The sequence below is a fragment of the Carcharodon carcharias genome, chromosome 15 (assembly GCF_017639515.1).
Source record: "Carcharodon carcharias isolate sCarCar2 chromosome 15, sCarCar2.pri, whole genome shotgun sequence".
Classification (NCBI taxonomy): Eukaryota; Metazoa; Chordata; class Chondrichthyes; order Lamniformes; family Lamnidae; genus Carcharodon; species Carcharodon carcharias.
This window is the reverse complement of record NC_054481.1, coordinates 38,039,515-38,056,427: the sequence shown is the minus strand read 5'-3', so window position 1 is coordinate 38,056,427 and position 16,913 is coordinate 38,039,515. Positions and strand designations below refer to the sequence as shown.

Below are 16,913 nucleotides of genomic sequence, written 5' to 3'. Positions count from 1 at the left end.
TAATCCGAGGGTGCAACAGTACCATCCATCTTCTTTTACATGTGTATTTCTTCAAGTTTTCAGAATTACTACTAGATGGGAGGAAGATTGGTAGGAATCATTGAATGCTTTATTTCATACTTAAGGTGAACATATTTTGTTTCACATATTTGCATCAATATAACTCGATATAAAAATGGGCAAGTTATAGTGTCCTCTTTTAATGAGTTGTCACTAACTTCTCTCACAAAAATGGAATTCATTAGCTTAGCTTAGCTTAGCAATGGTCCCTGCAGTGTGGACAGACATGCAACGGGTGAGCATCATCACAGGAATGTCAAACTATTTTTCGTCATCTCCACATTCGTTGAGACATCCCATGTAAAACCTTAACTTACACCTGTCAGTGCTGCTGTCTCATTAATGATTAAAAAGGCTAATGGAATGTCAACCTTTATTTCAAGAGGACTGTTGAACTCTGGAACACCCTTCCCTAAAAAGTTGCTGAAGCTGCATTGTTTAAAAACTTCAAAACTCAGAGATTTTTGTTAGACAAGGGCATTAAAGGTGACGGAATCAAGATGGGCAGATGAAGTGAAATTGCAGATCCGCTATGGTCTAATTGAATGCTGGAACAGGCTTGAGAGGATGAATGGTCTACTCCTGTTCCTAACTCCATGGGAGCTAAGTTTGGCTTGATAATGGTTTCCTTATACATTATACCAAGGACTGCTTGAATCCCAAAGGGCGACAGGGCCTCATACTGCAGTACGTCTTCTAAAAGGATTTGATTTTTACTTTTGGTCTGCCCACATTTTAGTCCCCAGAAAATTAGAACCAGCAGCAACTCTTTTGTCAAATTGGATCCAGCACAGTTATTCTACAGTGGCTGCATCTAAAGTATCTTTGTGGCTGCCTCAGTTTCTTTCCATGTTTTCACAAAGGCTCTTTTAAAAATGTTTTTTGGAAATATTGAGCAACATTTCATTAACTTTGCACATTGATAGGTTTTGTGAAATGCTTTAGAAGAAAAATATATGCTCAACCTGTTGAGGAGTATGCTGACTGGCACGTTACATCAAATTACATCCGAACCTCAACAGACCAGAGCATACAGAATTATTTAATGTGCAGCCAGTTTGAGCCTTAATTGTAAAAAAAATATGCGGGTCACACCCGTGCTGCAAATTCAGCTACTCACATAAAGAGGGAAGGTACAACCCTTACTGTTCTATAGGCATGATAGAAAGAGACTAAAAGAAGAGAGAGCCAACTTTCAGAAATTTTGGGGTATTTTTTAAATTCACATTTCACTTTTATGCAGGTTTCTGAGAGTACACGGGACCTGAATCGGACCGTAGAAGGGAGTGTTCGTACCTTGGAGGATTTGTTCACAAAAGAACCACGGTATCTAGAGAGAGTGCAGAAGTCAAAAGGTCTGCTTGGAGAACTGGTTACACAGCTAACTGCAATTCCATTTTGGGAGAAAAATGACGTATCTTTGGAAGAGTTAGCTATCTTTGTTGAATTGTATGACTATTACAGGTATGTATCTGTTAGATATAATTTCCTGTCCTCCTTTGTGTTCAAGGTGAAGAATGTTGGTCCTGGGAAATTAAAACATGTTCCATTTCATTTAACAACAGGCATTTCTAGGTCAGGATATGGGATGATATGGTACAGATTGAATGTTTTAACATCAATAGGATTTTCAACTGCACCAGTGTGGCATAATTTTTCCATTTCTTACACCAAACCATAAGCTTCATTTCAGACTGGAACATCTATCTCACCTGCTTTAGAGATTTTTGGCACCTTTTTGCTAATAGTCTTCAGCTATACAAAGCAATTCCTTATCAGTGTGATCACAGTACTGGAGGTCAGTTCACAAGACTAAATCCTTTTTAAAAAAAAATCCACACTCAAAGATCTGAGTGTCACCTTGTTTGGAAAGAGCTTAATATTTTGACAGAGGTATTCTCAATAAACTTTGTAGCATTGAATGGCCTTATCAAATGGATCTTGTCTTTTGGTTGGTTATTTAGTAACCAGCAAAAAGATTAATTGAGCAATTATCAACCTATACCAACAAGTCTATAAATGAAATATCTCCAAAATTTAATTGATCTATTGGTTGCACTGCTAATTTAATTCATAATTTATAAGCACAGACTTCAGGTCACTCAGAGGGCAAGGAGATAATTGGACCAGGTCTGAGGGAGGTCAGCGATGCTGGAGGGAAAAGTAGTGTTAGGGATAGGAAGATAGAGGGGATTATGGGCTGGGGAGAGGAGAGGAATATGGAGCAGAGAATGAGGCCAGAATGTGCTGCGAGCTTATGGTTAAATATTTGGGTGAGATAGCAAAAGGCTGCTGCTGACTGTGGAACTGCATTCCTGTCAGAATCAATACCCTCTGGGAGAAGAGAAAATTATAGGTGCCAGGGCAAAAGGGAAAGAAATGAAGTGAATTGTTTTGCAGTGGTGTATTGCTCCTCAAACATAGCTGAGTCTGTACTTCCTTTTGAAAATTTCAGCATTACTATTCCTGCCAGTTTTAGATCTGTGTCGAAGTCTATAAAAGGAGCACATCTATTTCAAATTGTTTTATGCTCACTTTTGTTTCCTTTCAGACTTGTTCTTTCTCTCTCCTCTGCTTTCAGTCTTTTCTTTTTAAATTCCCCCATTATTCTCATGGACCCTTGCCCAGCTAGGAGGACAGACCATTCAGAAATGGTTTTCTCCATAACTACTGTCAGTGCAGCTCTCCTACTAAATGGCAGCAGCTTTGCTTCAAACTGGGCAAGGAATATGGAGCCAATTCTTTTGTTTTCATTACAGTTTCTGTCATCTGACTGGAGACTTGTTTCTTGTAACAAAAGCAGCCTGTGTATATCCGAGATTCTGCACGAGCAGGAATCCTCACTCTGCTGCTGTCCTATCAGTGCTTCTACCTGTAAACCTGTACCTCTCCATGTGAAAATGACATTAGTATTTAACTAACCATTGCAAGGGTGTTTGAAATGTTCATGCCAGCAATCGTCTACCTGTTCTTCAGATGCTAATGTCACTTCAGGAACTATAAACACTGATGTATGATTTCCCTAATATTAAAATGCTGACTTCATTCAATCTGTTGATGATTATCCAACATTTAAATACTCAAAAATGGGCATGTGGTGAACCAGTAGTGGATCCAGCCGTTTACCTCGAAACAGTCTTTTTTTTTGACGGTGATCAGCATTTAATTATTTTGTTGGGATCTTACTAACTTTTCATGAGAATTACAGCTCCTTTCAGGAATTTCTTTTGTAGAAATATTCATCAGTTCAGCAACCTGCATATTTTGCATGGTATTTTTATTGTATGACAAGTGACTTTCGATAGCGATGCTATTGAGTGCTTTTGAAATTTAGCACACTGTGTTTTTGTGGCTTTTTGACTTTTGAAGCTGAGCAAGTTTCATCCAATGCTATGCTTTCGGCATCATATTTTTGCTCCTGGGTTTAAGGAAAGGATAATGCAGCTTTTAACTCTATTGGCTGGCTGTCTTACTGGCTTTGTTCTTTACCATTGTTAAGTGTTTGAATCTAAGGTCAAACTGAACTAGTTTCACAGAATAGTCTAGAAATGTAGAATTTACAGCAAAAGTGAAAATACCCCAGTGAATTATAAGTAGCTCAGTCAAGTAGCTGCTGTTGACTATTAGCCTGGTTTGAAACTATTCCCCTTTGGGATTGTCCATTAAGTGCACCTTATTTTTAAAAATTTTATCCTGACCCATCATTGCCAAAAAAATGATTAAAAGGGCCAATGGAATATTGGCCTTTATCTAAGGGGTAGAAAGTTATGCTACAGTTGTAGAGAGCTTTGGAATGCTGCATTCGATTTTTGGTGTCGCACCTCACTAAAATGATACTGGAATTTTAGAGGGTTAAATTATGAGACCAGGTTGTATAGCCCAGCTCATATTCCCTGTGTATGGAAGAACGAGGAATGATCCGATTGAGGTGTTTAAAATGATAAAAGGGTTTGATCGGGTAGATCCAGGAAAACAAATTCCTCTTGTGGGGAAATCAAAAAATGAGGAGCCATGATCTTAAAACTAGAGCTTGCCCTTGAGGGAAGTTAAGGGGTTGGTAGGGTGGTGGGGATGGGTGCAGCCAGGCACAGGCCTGCTCCTCCTGGCCCACAATAACTTCAAATAGAGGGGTATTTCTTTGCTATGGAGCCAGTTGGCCCCTCCACGTGGTTCTGCTGCTGACCTACAGCTTGTGTGGGGCTTCTCTTGCCTTGGCATTAATATTGCTTTAGTTTTGATTTTGTCATCAGTGCAGTCCTGGATGCATTCTTAAAAGATGCTCCCCACTTTGACTCCATGCCCCAATTATCTTGAGATGGTTAAGATTTTTCAACGTTATTGGTGGGTTGCTCTTACATATCTTTCCCTGTAGCTTATCTCTCCTGTTTAATAAGTTGTAATGCACATCGAGTTGTAACATTTTCCTTCTCACTTCCTCTCTATCCTGATAAACAAAACCTTAAATTTAATTTATTCCAAATCATTTAACTTGCCTATGTTTATATTGGACAGTTGCTGCCAACACTTCTTCCATTATAACACTAATTATACATTTGAAAAAGATCTTTCCAGTTTAATTGCAGAGACTTGGAGGATTTTAATTCTTTGCTGGTGGTGGCGATGAGGATCTTGACTTAAAATTCCTTACTACTTTAAATGCTTACAGTCCTAAAATACATTCCTTTGTAAATCCACAACTTTTTCTCTTAAAGAATTAGCCGATTTCTGTCTGAACTGTCTACCTCTATCTCACCTCCCCTATTTGATGACCTGTAATGTGCACTGAGAATTAGACCACTTCCCTTACTCTTTCTTAATACCATGGACTCTCTCTCTGCATCACTTTAAGACATACATTTTCGTGCTTTGATAGAAACCTTTACCAGTGCTGCCACCCATCCCCTTTCTCTCCCCCCACCCCTTTACTCCCATGTCTCTTGTTAAAGGCTTATAACCAGGAATAGTAAGCTTTATCTCTGCCTAAACCTAAGCTGCACCTTCCTCCACTGTTGTTAGTGCTTTCAGCTGTCCAATTTTATTCCAAATACTTTTGCAATTAATATATACCACTCAATCCTGACCCTACTTTTTTTGTATTGTTGACCCTAATTCTGCTTCTTGGTTTTCTGAGTTTTATTTTTAAAATATTTTACATCCTTTCTACAGCAGAGTTTTTATCTTACTCCCTGTGTCCATTCTCTTTTTCTTTCTTTTCTGATTTTTTTTCCATTTAAGTTGAATCTTCTGTTATTCCTACAGCTTTATTAATTGGTGATCAACTCTCTCATCTCAAATAGACCTTTCCTACCATGCTATCAAATTGCTTTAAATACACTCCCACTGTTCTATTTGCCCAACACGGAAAACCATAAAAAAAAACCATAGAAAAAGCTTTGGGGCAGAACATTACGCTTGTTGGGTCAGCGTGCGCCCAGCCCAAATGAGTGTAAATGACACGCGATGATGGCGGGCGAACATCCTGACGCCATCGCACGATATTTTGGTCAGCGGGCGTGCGCGGGAGTCGGCAGCACACCTGCCGACAATTAACAGGCCTATTAAGGCCATTAAAGTTCTAATTAAATGAAATTTTTCACTGACAATCCAACTTTACAGTTGGCGGGCAAGTGCAAAGGCCAAGTAGCCTTTGGATTTTTTGCAAAACCTCATCCCACAGGTGAGATGAGGTTTCGATCAGTGATTTGAAAAAAATTTTCTTCGAAACTAGTTTCTAACATGCCCCTGCTCATGTGGCAGAGTCACATGATGGGACGTTATTAACATTTAAAAATTCTTTACTTTTTATTTTCAAAATTCTTCCGCTCCCCGAGGCAGCTCTGTGCCTCAGGGAGCTTTTACTGCACACACCCCCGTGCATGCGCCACACTTTCACACTCGCGTTCCTCCCTGTCAGCCAGCGTGAAATCCATGTCAGGCCTCAATCGCGGGCGGCGGTTGACTTTGGGACTGCTCCCAGGCTCGCCCGCCCAATGAAGGCAAAATTCTGCCCTTGACGTCTTTTCAGTTCAAGTGAAGGCTATCTGTTTAATATATCCTTTCCTTGTTGCAGGATCTGCCACAAATGCCCCTCGAATGTGAACCCTTCTGTCCTGCAGCAACCATGCATTGTTCTTCCTAATCTTCATTTTCTTAACCTGCCCAACATGTGGCACAGGAGGCAACCCAGAGGTTTCCACCTTATACCATTGAAGCATTTATATGAAAATAGGAATGGAATGTGCATCTTTAAATTAGAAGATGAATTATCTGCTTGGGCCCTGATTTCTTTGCCTATCGTCTCTGAAGACTTCACTGAAATAAGTCTAGACTGCTATATGCGTTGCCTTGGGAGATCATTTGGTATACGTCATGTATATACAGCTGTTCAATGGATAAAGGGATAATGCCTTAGATTCAGTTTCAAGGAAACTAGTCATGGAATGCAGTGTTGAAAACAGTTTAAAAATCCCAGAGTACCATTCAACAAAAATAGAATTTGACTTTGGTTGCAGTTAATCAGCCACTCTTCCAAATCTTTGTGAACAATGTCATGAGATTACAATGGATTGTGAAGGATATATGGCACAGAAACAATCGGTCCAACCAGTCTTTGCTGCCATTTATGCTTCGAGCCTCCTCTCATCTTCCCTCACAGTGTGAAATGAATACAAATCCACAGTGCTAAATTTGAGGACCTGCCCTGTTTAAAAAAAAAATTACAATGAAAGAGGCCACTTAAAATGAGGACTTATTGTATTCCCTGCTCCCTCATATGCTTGTCCAGCTTCCCTTAAATTCATCTATATTATTTGCTTTAGCCACATCCTCACCACTCCTTGTTTCTTCCGAATTCCCATTTGGATTTCTTGGCGACTATTTTACATTGATTGTCTGTAGTTATATTGTTCCCACAAGAGGAAAAGGTCTCTCTGTATCCATGCAATCAAACCTTAAAACCTAATTTTAAAAATCTCAATTAAGTCACCCCTTAACCTTTTTTGAAGAGAAAAGAGACTCAGTCTGTCAATTCTTTCCCAATGCATTTGCACACCCATTTCTGGTATTGTGCTTTTGAATTGTCTGTGCCCTCTTCAGTGTCTTTATCACCTTTTCATAATATGGTGACCAGAGCTGCACACAGCCTCCTGTGTAGTCTAACCAAGTTTTGCACAGCTTTAGCATAATATTCCTCCTTTTCAATTCTACCCCTCCAGAAATAAAGCCTAGTGCCTTGTTTGCTTTTTTGTAATGGCCTTGCTAACCTGTGGTATACTGTTTAATGATTGAACTCTGAGATCCCTTTGTTTCTGTCCCCCACCTAGACTTGCACCTTCCAAAGAATAAATGCCCTGTCTAGCTGTCCTACCAAAGTGTGCTATCTCGTATTTATGTTTGTTGAACTTCATTTGCCAATTACTTGCACATCCTCCTGTAATTTGTTGCAGTCCTCAGAATTGACTAGGTGTCATCTGCAAATTTAGAAATGGTGTTTTTGATTCCAAAGTTAAAAACATTAATGTAAATTATGAGCGACAGTGGCACCAGTATTGTTTCTTGTGGAACACCACTTCCCACCTTCTGCCACTCTGAATAACTACCCTTTACTCCCACTGTCTGCTTTCTATCTTGAAGCCAGCTAGCAATCCATTCTTGTCCCTGACTCCATATTCTCTGACCTTATTCATTAGTTTACTATGGGACGCCTTAACGGAGGCTATCTGAAAATCCAAATCAATTGCATCGACTATACTACCATTGTCTACTCTCTCTGTTACTTCCTCACAAAATTCAATGAGGTTGGTCAGGAAAGATTTTCTCTTTCCAAATCCATGCTGACTATTTATTATATTTTTAATTTTTAGATGTTCTTCTATTGTCTCCTTTGGTAGGGCTTCCATTATTTTTCTTACCATTGATAGGCAGTTAAAACTCACCTGTAATTCCCTAGGCATGTTCTGTCCCCCTTCTTAAATATAGAAATGCATTAGCTATCCACCGTCTTCTAGCACCACACCTCCTTCTCAGGAATTATTAACTATCTCTAGCATATTGATGGCCTCTAGTTATGCTTTTCCCCACAACAGGAGGCATTCTCTCTGTATCCACTCTATCAGAACCTTTAGTAATTTTAAAGACCTTGATAAGGTCACCCGTCAGTCATTTCTTTTTCAAGACAGAAGAGACCCAGCTTTCCAATCCTTTCCTGATATGTATACTCATCCAACTCTAGTATCATCCTTTTGAATGGTCTCTGCATACTATCCAGTGTCTCTATATCCTTTTTGTAATATGGCAACCAGAATTGCACACAATATTCTAAGTATGGTCTAACCAAGGTTCGATACAACTTTAGCATAACATTCCTACTTTTCACTTCTATGCCTCTAGAAATAAAACCAAGTACTTGGTTTGCCTATTCCCTGTTCAAATAGGGAGTGACCCTCTGCCTGATGATGTCAAGTAGCACTTCAGGTGCATGATTGTTGAAACTTAACGTACGATGTTTTGAACAGTCCTGTGTCCCTGCTATCTTGGGCATTGTGATCACCTCTGATATGTACCACTCGCAAGGTCAAGCACTGTTCGTATCTCATCAATAATCTATTTCATTGCACCTACTATTGTTTCATTTACAGCTGCTAGTGCTCCTGCTGGTATCTAAACATGACCTTCTGCCATTCCACTCTTGATAAAAACAAAATACTGCAGATGCTGGAAATTTGAAATAAAACAGAAAATGCTGGAAAAATTGAACAGATCTGGCAGCATCTGTCGAGAGAGAAACAGAGTTAATGTTTTGAATCTGTATGACTTCTTCAGCTCTGAAGAGTCACACGGACTTGAAATGTTAAGTCTATTTCTCTCTCCACAGATGCCGCCAGACCTGCTAAGTTTTTCCAGCATTTTTTGCTTTTATTTCCACTCTTGATGTTTTTTATAATTTTACTTATTTTTCAGTGTCTCAGATTCTAGTTCTTGAGTGGTTTAGATCAATGTTAGAAGTTCAGGAACCAAAAAGGTTGCTAAGTACAGTTTGAGAGCAAAAGATAGCCAAGTATGGATATGGGAAATGAAGACTTTATAGCCTTACCCTGACAACAATTGAAGGAGAAATTGAGGGTAAAACAGAAGAGGAAGAAGAAAAATCGGGTGGGTGGATAACATTGAGGTGTGGACTGAGGGAGGCTTGAAGAAAACCAGAGAAAGAAATGAGGTAATGCCAACGACCCCTCTAAGGTTATGGTGACAATGAACAAAGGAAATAGTAATATCTCTGCTATCTTTTCCCTTGATTCTTTTTCCAAAACATGAATGTAATCCATTCAGACCAGTCCTTTAGCTTCTTCTGATTTTTATTAGTTTATTCAATACACCCCATTTTAAAATAAATTTAATTGCATTTATCTCATTGCTCACCTCATCATTCCATGCCCTATTTGTTCTGTTGCCCTGGTAAATACTTTTGCAAAATAATCATTTACTATTTCTGCCATCCCTCTGTGTTCACCTTTGGTATTATCTTCATAATCTCCATAATAGTCCTATTCCCAAGATGGTCTTCCTTTTTTTGTTGAGGTGCATGTAAAATATTTTACTATTTTGTTTTGTGCTCCTTGATAATTTGCTAACCCTCAGTTGTTCCCTTGTCATCCGTGGAGTCTCACTAGTGCTTAGCTTGTTCATCCCTTTTAGCGGAATATATTTTTTCTGCACTCTGAACATCATTTTAAATGTTTTCCATTGTTGTTCTACATTGATGTTTGTCAATTTGCCACCTATTTTATTTTTCCAAGTTTTATTCTCAGCCCCTCAAAATCAGTTTTTCTCCAAGCCATAAACCTGATTTTTATCATAGTTACCATCTCTGTCATCATCATAAAGCACATGATATTATGGTTGCTATTGCCTGTAGGTTTCTCCTTTTAATTGTCTTATCAGTTCTAGTTCGTTCCCCATTCACACCAACAGTGAATCTCCCCTTCTTTGTTTTTACATATTGGATTAGAAAGGAGTTCTGTATGCATTGTAGGAACTCCATTCCTTTATCCCCTTTACCCACCTCTTCTGACCAGTTAATATCAGGGTAGTTGAAATCCCCCATGATCTGTTTTTTTTTACTCAATTCCTTAATTTGTCTGTATTTTTTCTTTGGCCACCTCCCACTATTAGGTATCTGTAGACTGCACCAATTAGTGTGATTGATCCTTTAACTTTTAGCTCTATCCATGTGGATTCTATTTTTGTAGCTTGATAGTTGTGTCCCTTTCTTCTACTGCGATGTTATCCATAATAAGTACAGATACCCCATCTCCCCTTTCCCCCTCTATTTTTTCTAAATATGGTGTACCCTGCAATGTTTAATTCCCAGCCCTGATTTTCCTGTAGCCGTGCCCCCGTAATCCCCACTTTGTCGGGTTCTGCATAGATCAGTATAGAAAAAGGTATTGGGATGCACCTATGCAAGATCAAGCTTTCCAATACTGCACTGTTTGTACAGAAGTTCCAAAGCTGGCTAATCTTGTATATAGTGAAATCATTTAACTTTCTTTCCCAATGTATACACAGTCAAGGCAGAAAACCAGGGAGTACTGTCTGTGAACTTTTGAAAAGGTAGTAACTTCTTATAGCTTCAAATGTAATAAAGCTGAAGATATATCTTATAGCCTAAATTAACAGCACGTGCTTGTTTAACTGAGAGTCTTGTTACATTGGACAACACTGGTGGGGAAAAAAACCATGAGTAGTATTGAACAGTTAAAGGGCAATTTTGTTTTATTTATTAAATAAAGAGACCTATTCAAGACGTCTTTTAACCAACAGATGGAGTTATCCTGATCTCTTTTGCATTTAATAAAACATTGAGGAATAATGTTCTTCGTGTGTTTCTGATCTCAGCCATGCCAAATCGCAGCGGGAGATCAAGCGGAAGTATTCTAGTGAAATATTGACATTTGCTCATGATGCTATAAGAGTGGGTCATCTGCCTGACTCAAAGGAAATCCTTTTGCATTTTTTGCTTCATTAATAGTTTTGCTTTCTTTAAAGGTGGTTGGGGTATCTTGGCCTGCTGCTTTTCGATGTTCTAATCTGTCTACTGGTGCTGTTTGGGCTAATCCGAAACTCAAAGGGAATCCTCATCTGGTAAGTGTGGTTATGTAACGCAGCATGTTCAGTGTATTTTGCTGATAGCCAGATTTTTTTTTGTTTTATTTTATTAGCAATCTACCATTGGGACTTAGTTGCAGCAGCTCCATTGTCTTCTCCACATGATAATTTGCCACTTGCCTGAAAAAGGTGACAAATGGGGACCAGGTAGTTTTCTGGAGGAATAAAAAGAAATTCAGTGAGTTGTTCGAGCCACCCTTCTTTCTGTAACCATTACTTATATCACTAAATTATTAGCCCTCCATGAGTGAGTTACTTCTCCCTCACAGCTATGGGTAAGAGCTCCCAGGATCACTCATTTTGGGGAACTTTGCTTCCCTTTTTACTTCTTGCTAGACAGTTTTCAGTTTTTCCTTCCTGTTCCAAGGATATTGACTTATTGGGACAGAATTTCAATACTGATGTGGGTAGGGTGAATCAGGAAATTTTCTGACTCGGCAGAACCACCTTGGTTTAAAGGGTCCTGTTACACCCAATTTTTTGCTCTGGGTAGGTGGGTCGGGCCGACTGATCCCAGAATCAGATTAGGCCTAGCACAAACTACGCGCATGCACTCGAAAGAGCGCTTCAATCTCCCTGAGGCACGGAGCTACCTCAGGGAGATGAAGTGCTGTTTAAAAATACTTAATGAACAAAATAAAATTGCCATAAAACATGTCCCCTCATGTGACTGTGAAACATGAGCTGGGACATATTTTTAACTGAAGTGTAAAATTTAAATTTTATTTTTATTTGCCCGTGAATGAGGTTTCCTAAGAAGTGCAAAGACCGCTTGGCCTTTTCGCCTGCCCGCCAACCGTAAGGTTGGACGGGCTGCATAAATTTGAATTTAATTACCTTTTTAATGCCTTAATAGGCCTTTAAATTGTTGGCGGGTGCAGCACCGACTCCGGCACGCGCCCACTGAACAAAATATTATGACGTCGGGATGCTTGCTTGACATTATCGTGTGTTATTTTACACTCGGCTGGGTCAGGCGCGTGCTTGCCCGCCCACCAAGCTAAATGTCCTGCCCTTGATGTTGAAAAAGCTCCCATTCATGAAACCTATTCAAAGCTTTTAAATCTCAAGTGATTAATCTGTTATAAAAACACTCTTCTAATCACTCGTAACATCAAAGACAGCTAATCATTTAATGGCCTCTTTAAGCTGTCAATCGAACTGTGAACTAAGAGCCCCCTGCTAAATAATTGCTTTTGTAACTTTTGAAACTCAGTCAAGCATTTGTAATGACATAATAACATCCCTCAGGAAATGTCAACAAAGAACTCTATTGAAGCTACAGAATGTTTTTTTTTTCTAACCAACACCAGATGGCCCATCAATCAAAGCAGTCCAGCAGAGGGATTTTTTTAAACTTCCACTGATAGCTTAAGCCTTTTTTTTCATGTTTACGAACCAGGGAATTAAAAAAAAAATCAGATCATGACACTTAATAAGACCTTACCTGCCCTTGAAGAGCATTTACATCTGCTCCATAAATTTGTTAGTCCCACTGAGCGGCAAGCTCCTTAAAACAGCCAAAATGGGATCTGTTTGAACTCATCATAGAGTTGAAAGGATGCTGCTGAGTTCAGGTTTCCCTGCCTGTAGGAATCACGCCCCACCCCCTTTCGCCACCAGTAAAAATTGGATCTGCCTGAAATAAGGGCGGGACTTTCATAGGATTTGTAACCACTGGACTTAACTGAACAGAATCCAGTAATGTAAGTTTCACCTTTTTGTGAGACACTGATAGTTGGTTTGAAAGTGGAGACTGTTAGGTATGAATTGAATGTATTGCCAGTGTGCAGCCAATACCATGAGAATCTTATTTATTTCTCTTCAGAAATCATTTCATTGGGGAGATGTAGCTGCTTTCTGCTTTTTTAGCGAAAGCATTAATGAATTAGGAGAAATATGTGACATCTGGCCTCTCACGAGTCCCAAGGCTTCACCATTCACCAGCTGTCAATAACAATTTCTATATATGACGACAAACTGACAGCTGTTTATGCCATACAATGCATTGGATTACTTTTGATGATGTACTTCAAGTTATTCAGATGTTTTATTTCATGCATTGAAGAAATATTAGCTGTTTATTAGAGTATGATTGGCTTACTTTGGCATTTTGAGGGCTATGGTGTTGATATTCAAAGTTGATAGAAAGCACTTGTATAAAATAAGGTTTGTCTGACGGTTCAAAATGATAGATTACTTTAATCCTTGAAATGATCTTTTGGGTAAAGTAATTCATCACCAATGTCACAGATTATCAAATTGCAAAAGCTATCAATTTTTTTATCTTTATCCTATTGAAATCGAAAACTTAATGACTTATGATACTCCTGTTAAAATCAATAATCAGTGTTATGCTAAGTGAAACAGCAATTTTGATGTTTATTTAATTTGAGCGGGTGATATTGAACGCATTTAAACTAACTTTTATTGAAAACTGAGGAAGGATTAGTATAAAGTATTAACTCTCTTATATTTGTAACATTCATATTTTAACAAGACAAGCTTAGGTGTTTTACCATGATATTACTCATATAGTTTTTAACTACAGCTGTCTTTTCTCTCTGCACAGCGCGGCTCTCCTGGGAGTGTTAACCTTGATTATCAGCTGGAGTTCACTTGGTCTGGAACTGGCAGTGTCAGTGGTGAGTTTTTCACTTCTGACAAATAATGGTGCGGATAACTCGCTAACAGGATGCTAGTTATAGTGTTTTTTCTGCTGTCACTGCATGCTTAAAACGACTGTGCCAAGGCCTTGTAGTGATTTTTTTGTTAGCCCAATGGCTTTCCCAAAAGTACTCTATTTGACTTAAGGTTTGGCCTGCTGCCCATGTATTAGCTCGCAGCAAGCCTCGTTTCCCTATCACGCCTATGCTTGCTGACCTACAATGGCTTCCTTTCAATCAGTGTCTTGATTTTTAAAATTCTCAACCTTGTTTCCAAACCCCTCCATGACCTGCCCCTCCCTATCTGTAATTTCCTCCGTCCTCACAATCCTCAGATATATGTGCTACCCTAATTCTGGCCTCCTGTGTATCCTGGTTTTATTTGCTGTATCACTGGTAGTTATACTTTCAGTTGCCTCGGCCCTAAGCTCTGGAACTCCATCCCTACACCCCTCCCCCTCTCTACCTCGCTTTCTTCCACTAAGACACTCCTTAAAACTTACCTCTTTTGATTTTTTTTGTCATCTGGTCTAATTTGCTTTATGGTTTGGTGTCACACTTGGTTTTATAATGTCCCTGTGAAGCATCTTGGGATGTTTTATTAGGTTAAAGGTGTCATATAAATATAAGTTGTTGATATGTATGGTAGTGGGCAGTTGTGTAGAAGGCTTTGTATTTTTGCAGCTATCAAAAGGGATAAGTATAAGTCCGGTGTACTAGTGTTGTGTGCAACCACTAGATTCGTAAGCTCTGTTTTTATATTCAGTCATTGACTTGGAAGGCACTGATATACATGTGCTATTACAGGAGCTCCTGAGCCAAACCATGCCAATGACCTGAACTAACTTGCACAACTGAAGCGATAGGATCATTGAATACCTTGAGTTATTTATGTACTAATGCCATTTTTGTTTTCACACGGTAAATATCTGAATCTTGGTAATTATTAGTATTATACTGTTATTGCTGAATTTTTGACTTTTCTGTTTGAATTTACGTTTCATAACTTACTTCAATTAAATATGTTAGTGGTGAGACTCAAAACATTTTTAGAAGTCGAAACTGCATAGAAACAATTTTTGTAAAAATAGGGATGAACTTTAGTCTAACATGTAGTCCAATCACTGATTCAATAAAACGTGTATATTTCCTCAAGTTTGTATTCTTGCTTTTGCTGTCCTCATTCTAAATGACCACTTTGCTCCATTACTTTCTTTTATGATGCTAATCTATGTACGTTTAAGGTTTATTTCTTGAAATTCTTTCCCATGTACATTGCATATTTAAAGCAGATGCCAGTTTTGCTTTATCTGCGTGTACATTTGCATTATACTATAATATGAGGAAACTTAATAGAGACTTGAAAGATTATGAAGAATTCTGCTGAAGTAATCTTTACAGTGATTTACATTCTGCCCATTGATTCTGCACTGCTGCTCTGAAAGAGCATTCCATCTAGTCCCACTCCTATGTCTTATCCACTTAACCTTGCACATTCTCTCTTTTCGGATACCACTCCAATTCCCTTTTGAATATCTCGATCGAACCTGCCTCCACCACCCTTCCAGGAAGTTTGTTCCAGACGCCAACCACCCTCTGGGTGAAAAAATTTTTCCTCACATCACATTTACTCCTTTTGCCAATTATTCTGAATCTGTGCCCTTTAATTCTTGATATTCTCGAGTGGGAACAGTTCCTCACTATTTACCCTGTCCATACCCCTCAGAACACCTCTATCAAGTCTCTTCTCAGCCTTATTTTCTAGAAGGAAAGCAGTCCCAACCTCTCCAATCTGTCCTCATAGCTACAGTTCTTCATTCCGGGAATCATTCTAGTGAACCTCCTCTGTACTCTCTCCAATGCCTTCACATCTTTCCTCAAGTTTGGCACCCAGAACTGGATGTAGTACCCCAGATGAGGCCTAACTGGTGTCTTGTTCAAGTTCAACATGGCCTCCTTTCTTTTGTTTTCAATGTGCCCCTATTAATAAAGCCTAACATAGAAATGCTAACCAGAGGTTGCCAATGAACTCTTCTCTGAACTTGTGAGAGGGGTTAGGAGAAATTCTTTGACCAGTGGCTTGTAGCATTGCCTTGCTACAGGGCTAGTTGAGACAGAAATTGTTGTATCCTTTAAGATAAAATTAAAATGTTTGAAGCAGAGGAAGGCATAGGGTTATGAGTGCAAAGCAGAGCAGTGAAATTCACTTGGATTGCTCTAGCAAAGAGGTGGCACAGACTCAAGGAGCTAACTGGCCTCTTTGTGATTAAAGATTCTATGGAGTTCACTTACTGCCCAGCATCTATTTAAACAATAATGTGATGATGATCATAGTGTAGGCTCTTTGTGCATGTAGTGGATATTATGAACTCTCACATGGTGGCATGTACTTTCAGTATTTACGAAAGATAAATTTAAAATCACTCTCCAGAGAAAGAAAGTTCAAATGACAACCAAAAAATTGAAATACTTGAATGTACAGAATCCAGTTTTCACCATGGGCTTCATCTATTTCCTACTGCAGAATCATCTTTAATACTGTTCTCTATTCCATATCCCTCAATCTTCTCCTGCAACAATGATGTCACAAGCCTTAACCCTTTCCAGTAGCCCCTCACCTATTTCTCAGATGCTTCTAGCACCTTTCCCCTGGCCCTCAGATACCAATATCTATTCCCTATTACTCTTAACTGCCTGACACACAGCTCTCAGATGCTACGTTCTCCCTTGAGTTCCCACACCCTACTATTTCTGTGTTAATGCCCTCATGCTGCAAGATCATGCCTGGATTGCTTCCACACTGTCTCCACTTCTCAATTCCCAGTGGACAATTTCCATTTCTTTCAGACTCTGAAATTCCCTGCCTCCAACCCTTGAGACATAAGTAATACCCCTCCATATCCTGACATTCTTTTGTTTCCTAATCCCCAATAATCATTCCCTGGTATTCCCTGTGTATTCTTTGACTCATCTTGAGAGATCTACTAAAGATTCTAATGTTGCAATCAGTGCAAGTTCTCT

General features: G+C 39.1%; 1 protein-coding gene across 3 annotated transcripts in view; it reads left to right on the top strand.

Moving 5' to 3' along the window:
* LOC121287887 (protein tweety homolog 3-like) overlaps positions 1-16,913 on the top strand; it is a 196,651-nt gene that overhangs the window by 99,927 nt on the left and 79,811 nt on the right. For all 3 annotated transcript variants that reach the window (XM_041205899.1, XM_041205901.1, XM_041205900.1), the window contains exons 4-6: positions 1,304-1,524; positions 11,107-11,202; positions 13,799-13,871. In XM_041205899.1, coding sequence (XP_041061833.1) covers positions 1,304-1,524; positions 11,107-11,202; positions 13,799-13,871 — 390 coding nt within the window. The remainder of the gene's footprint in view (positions 1-1,303; positions 1,525-11,106; positions 11,203-13,798; positions 13,872-16,913) is intronic.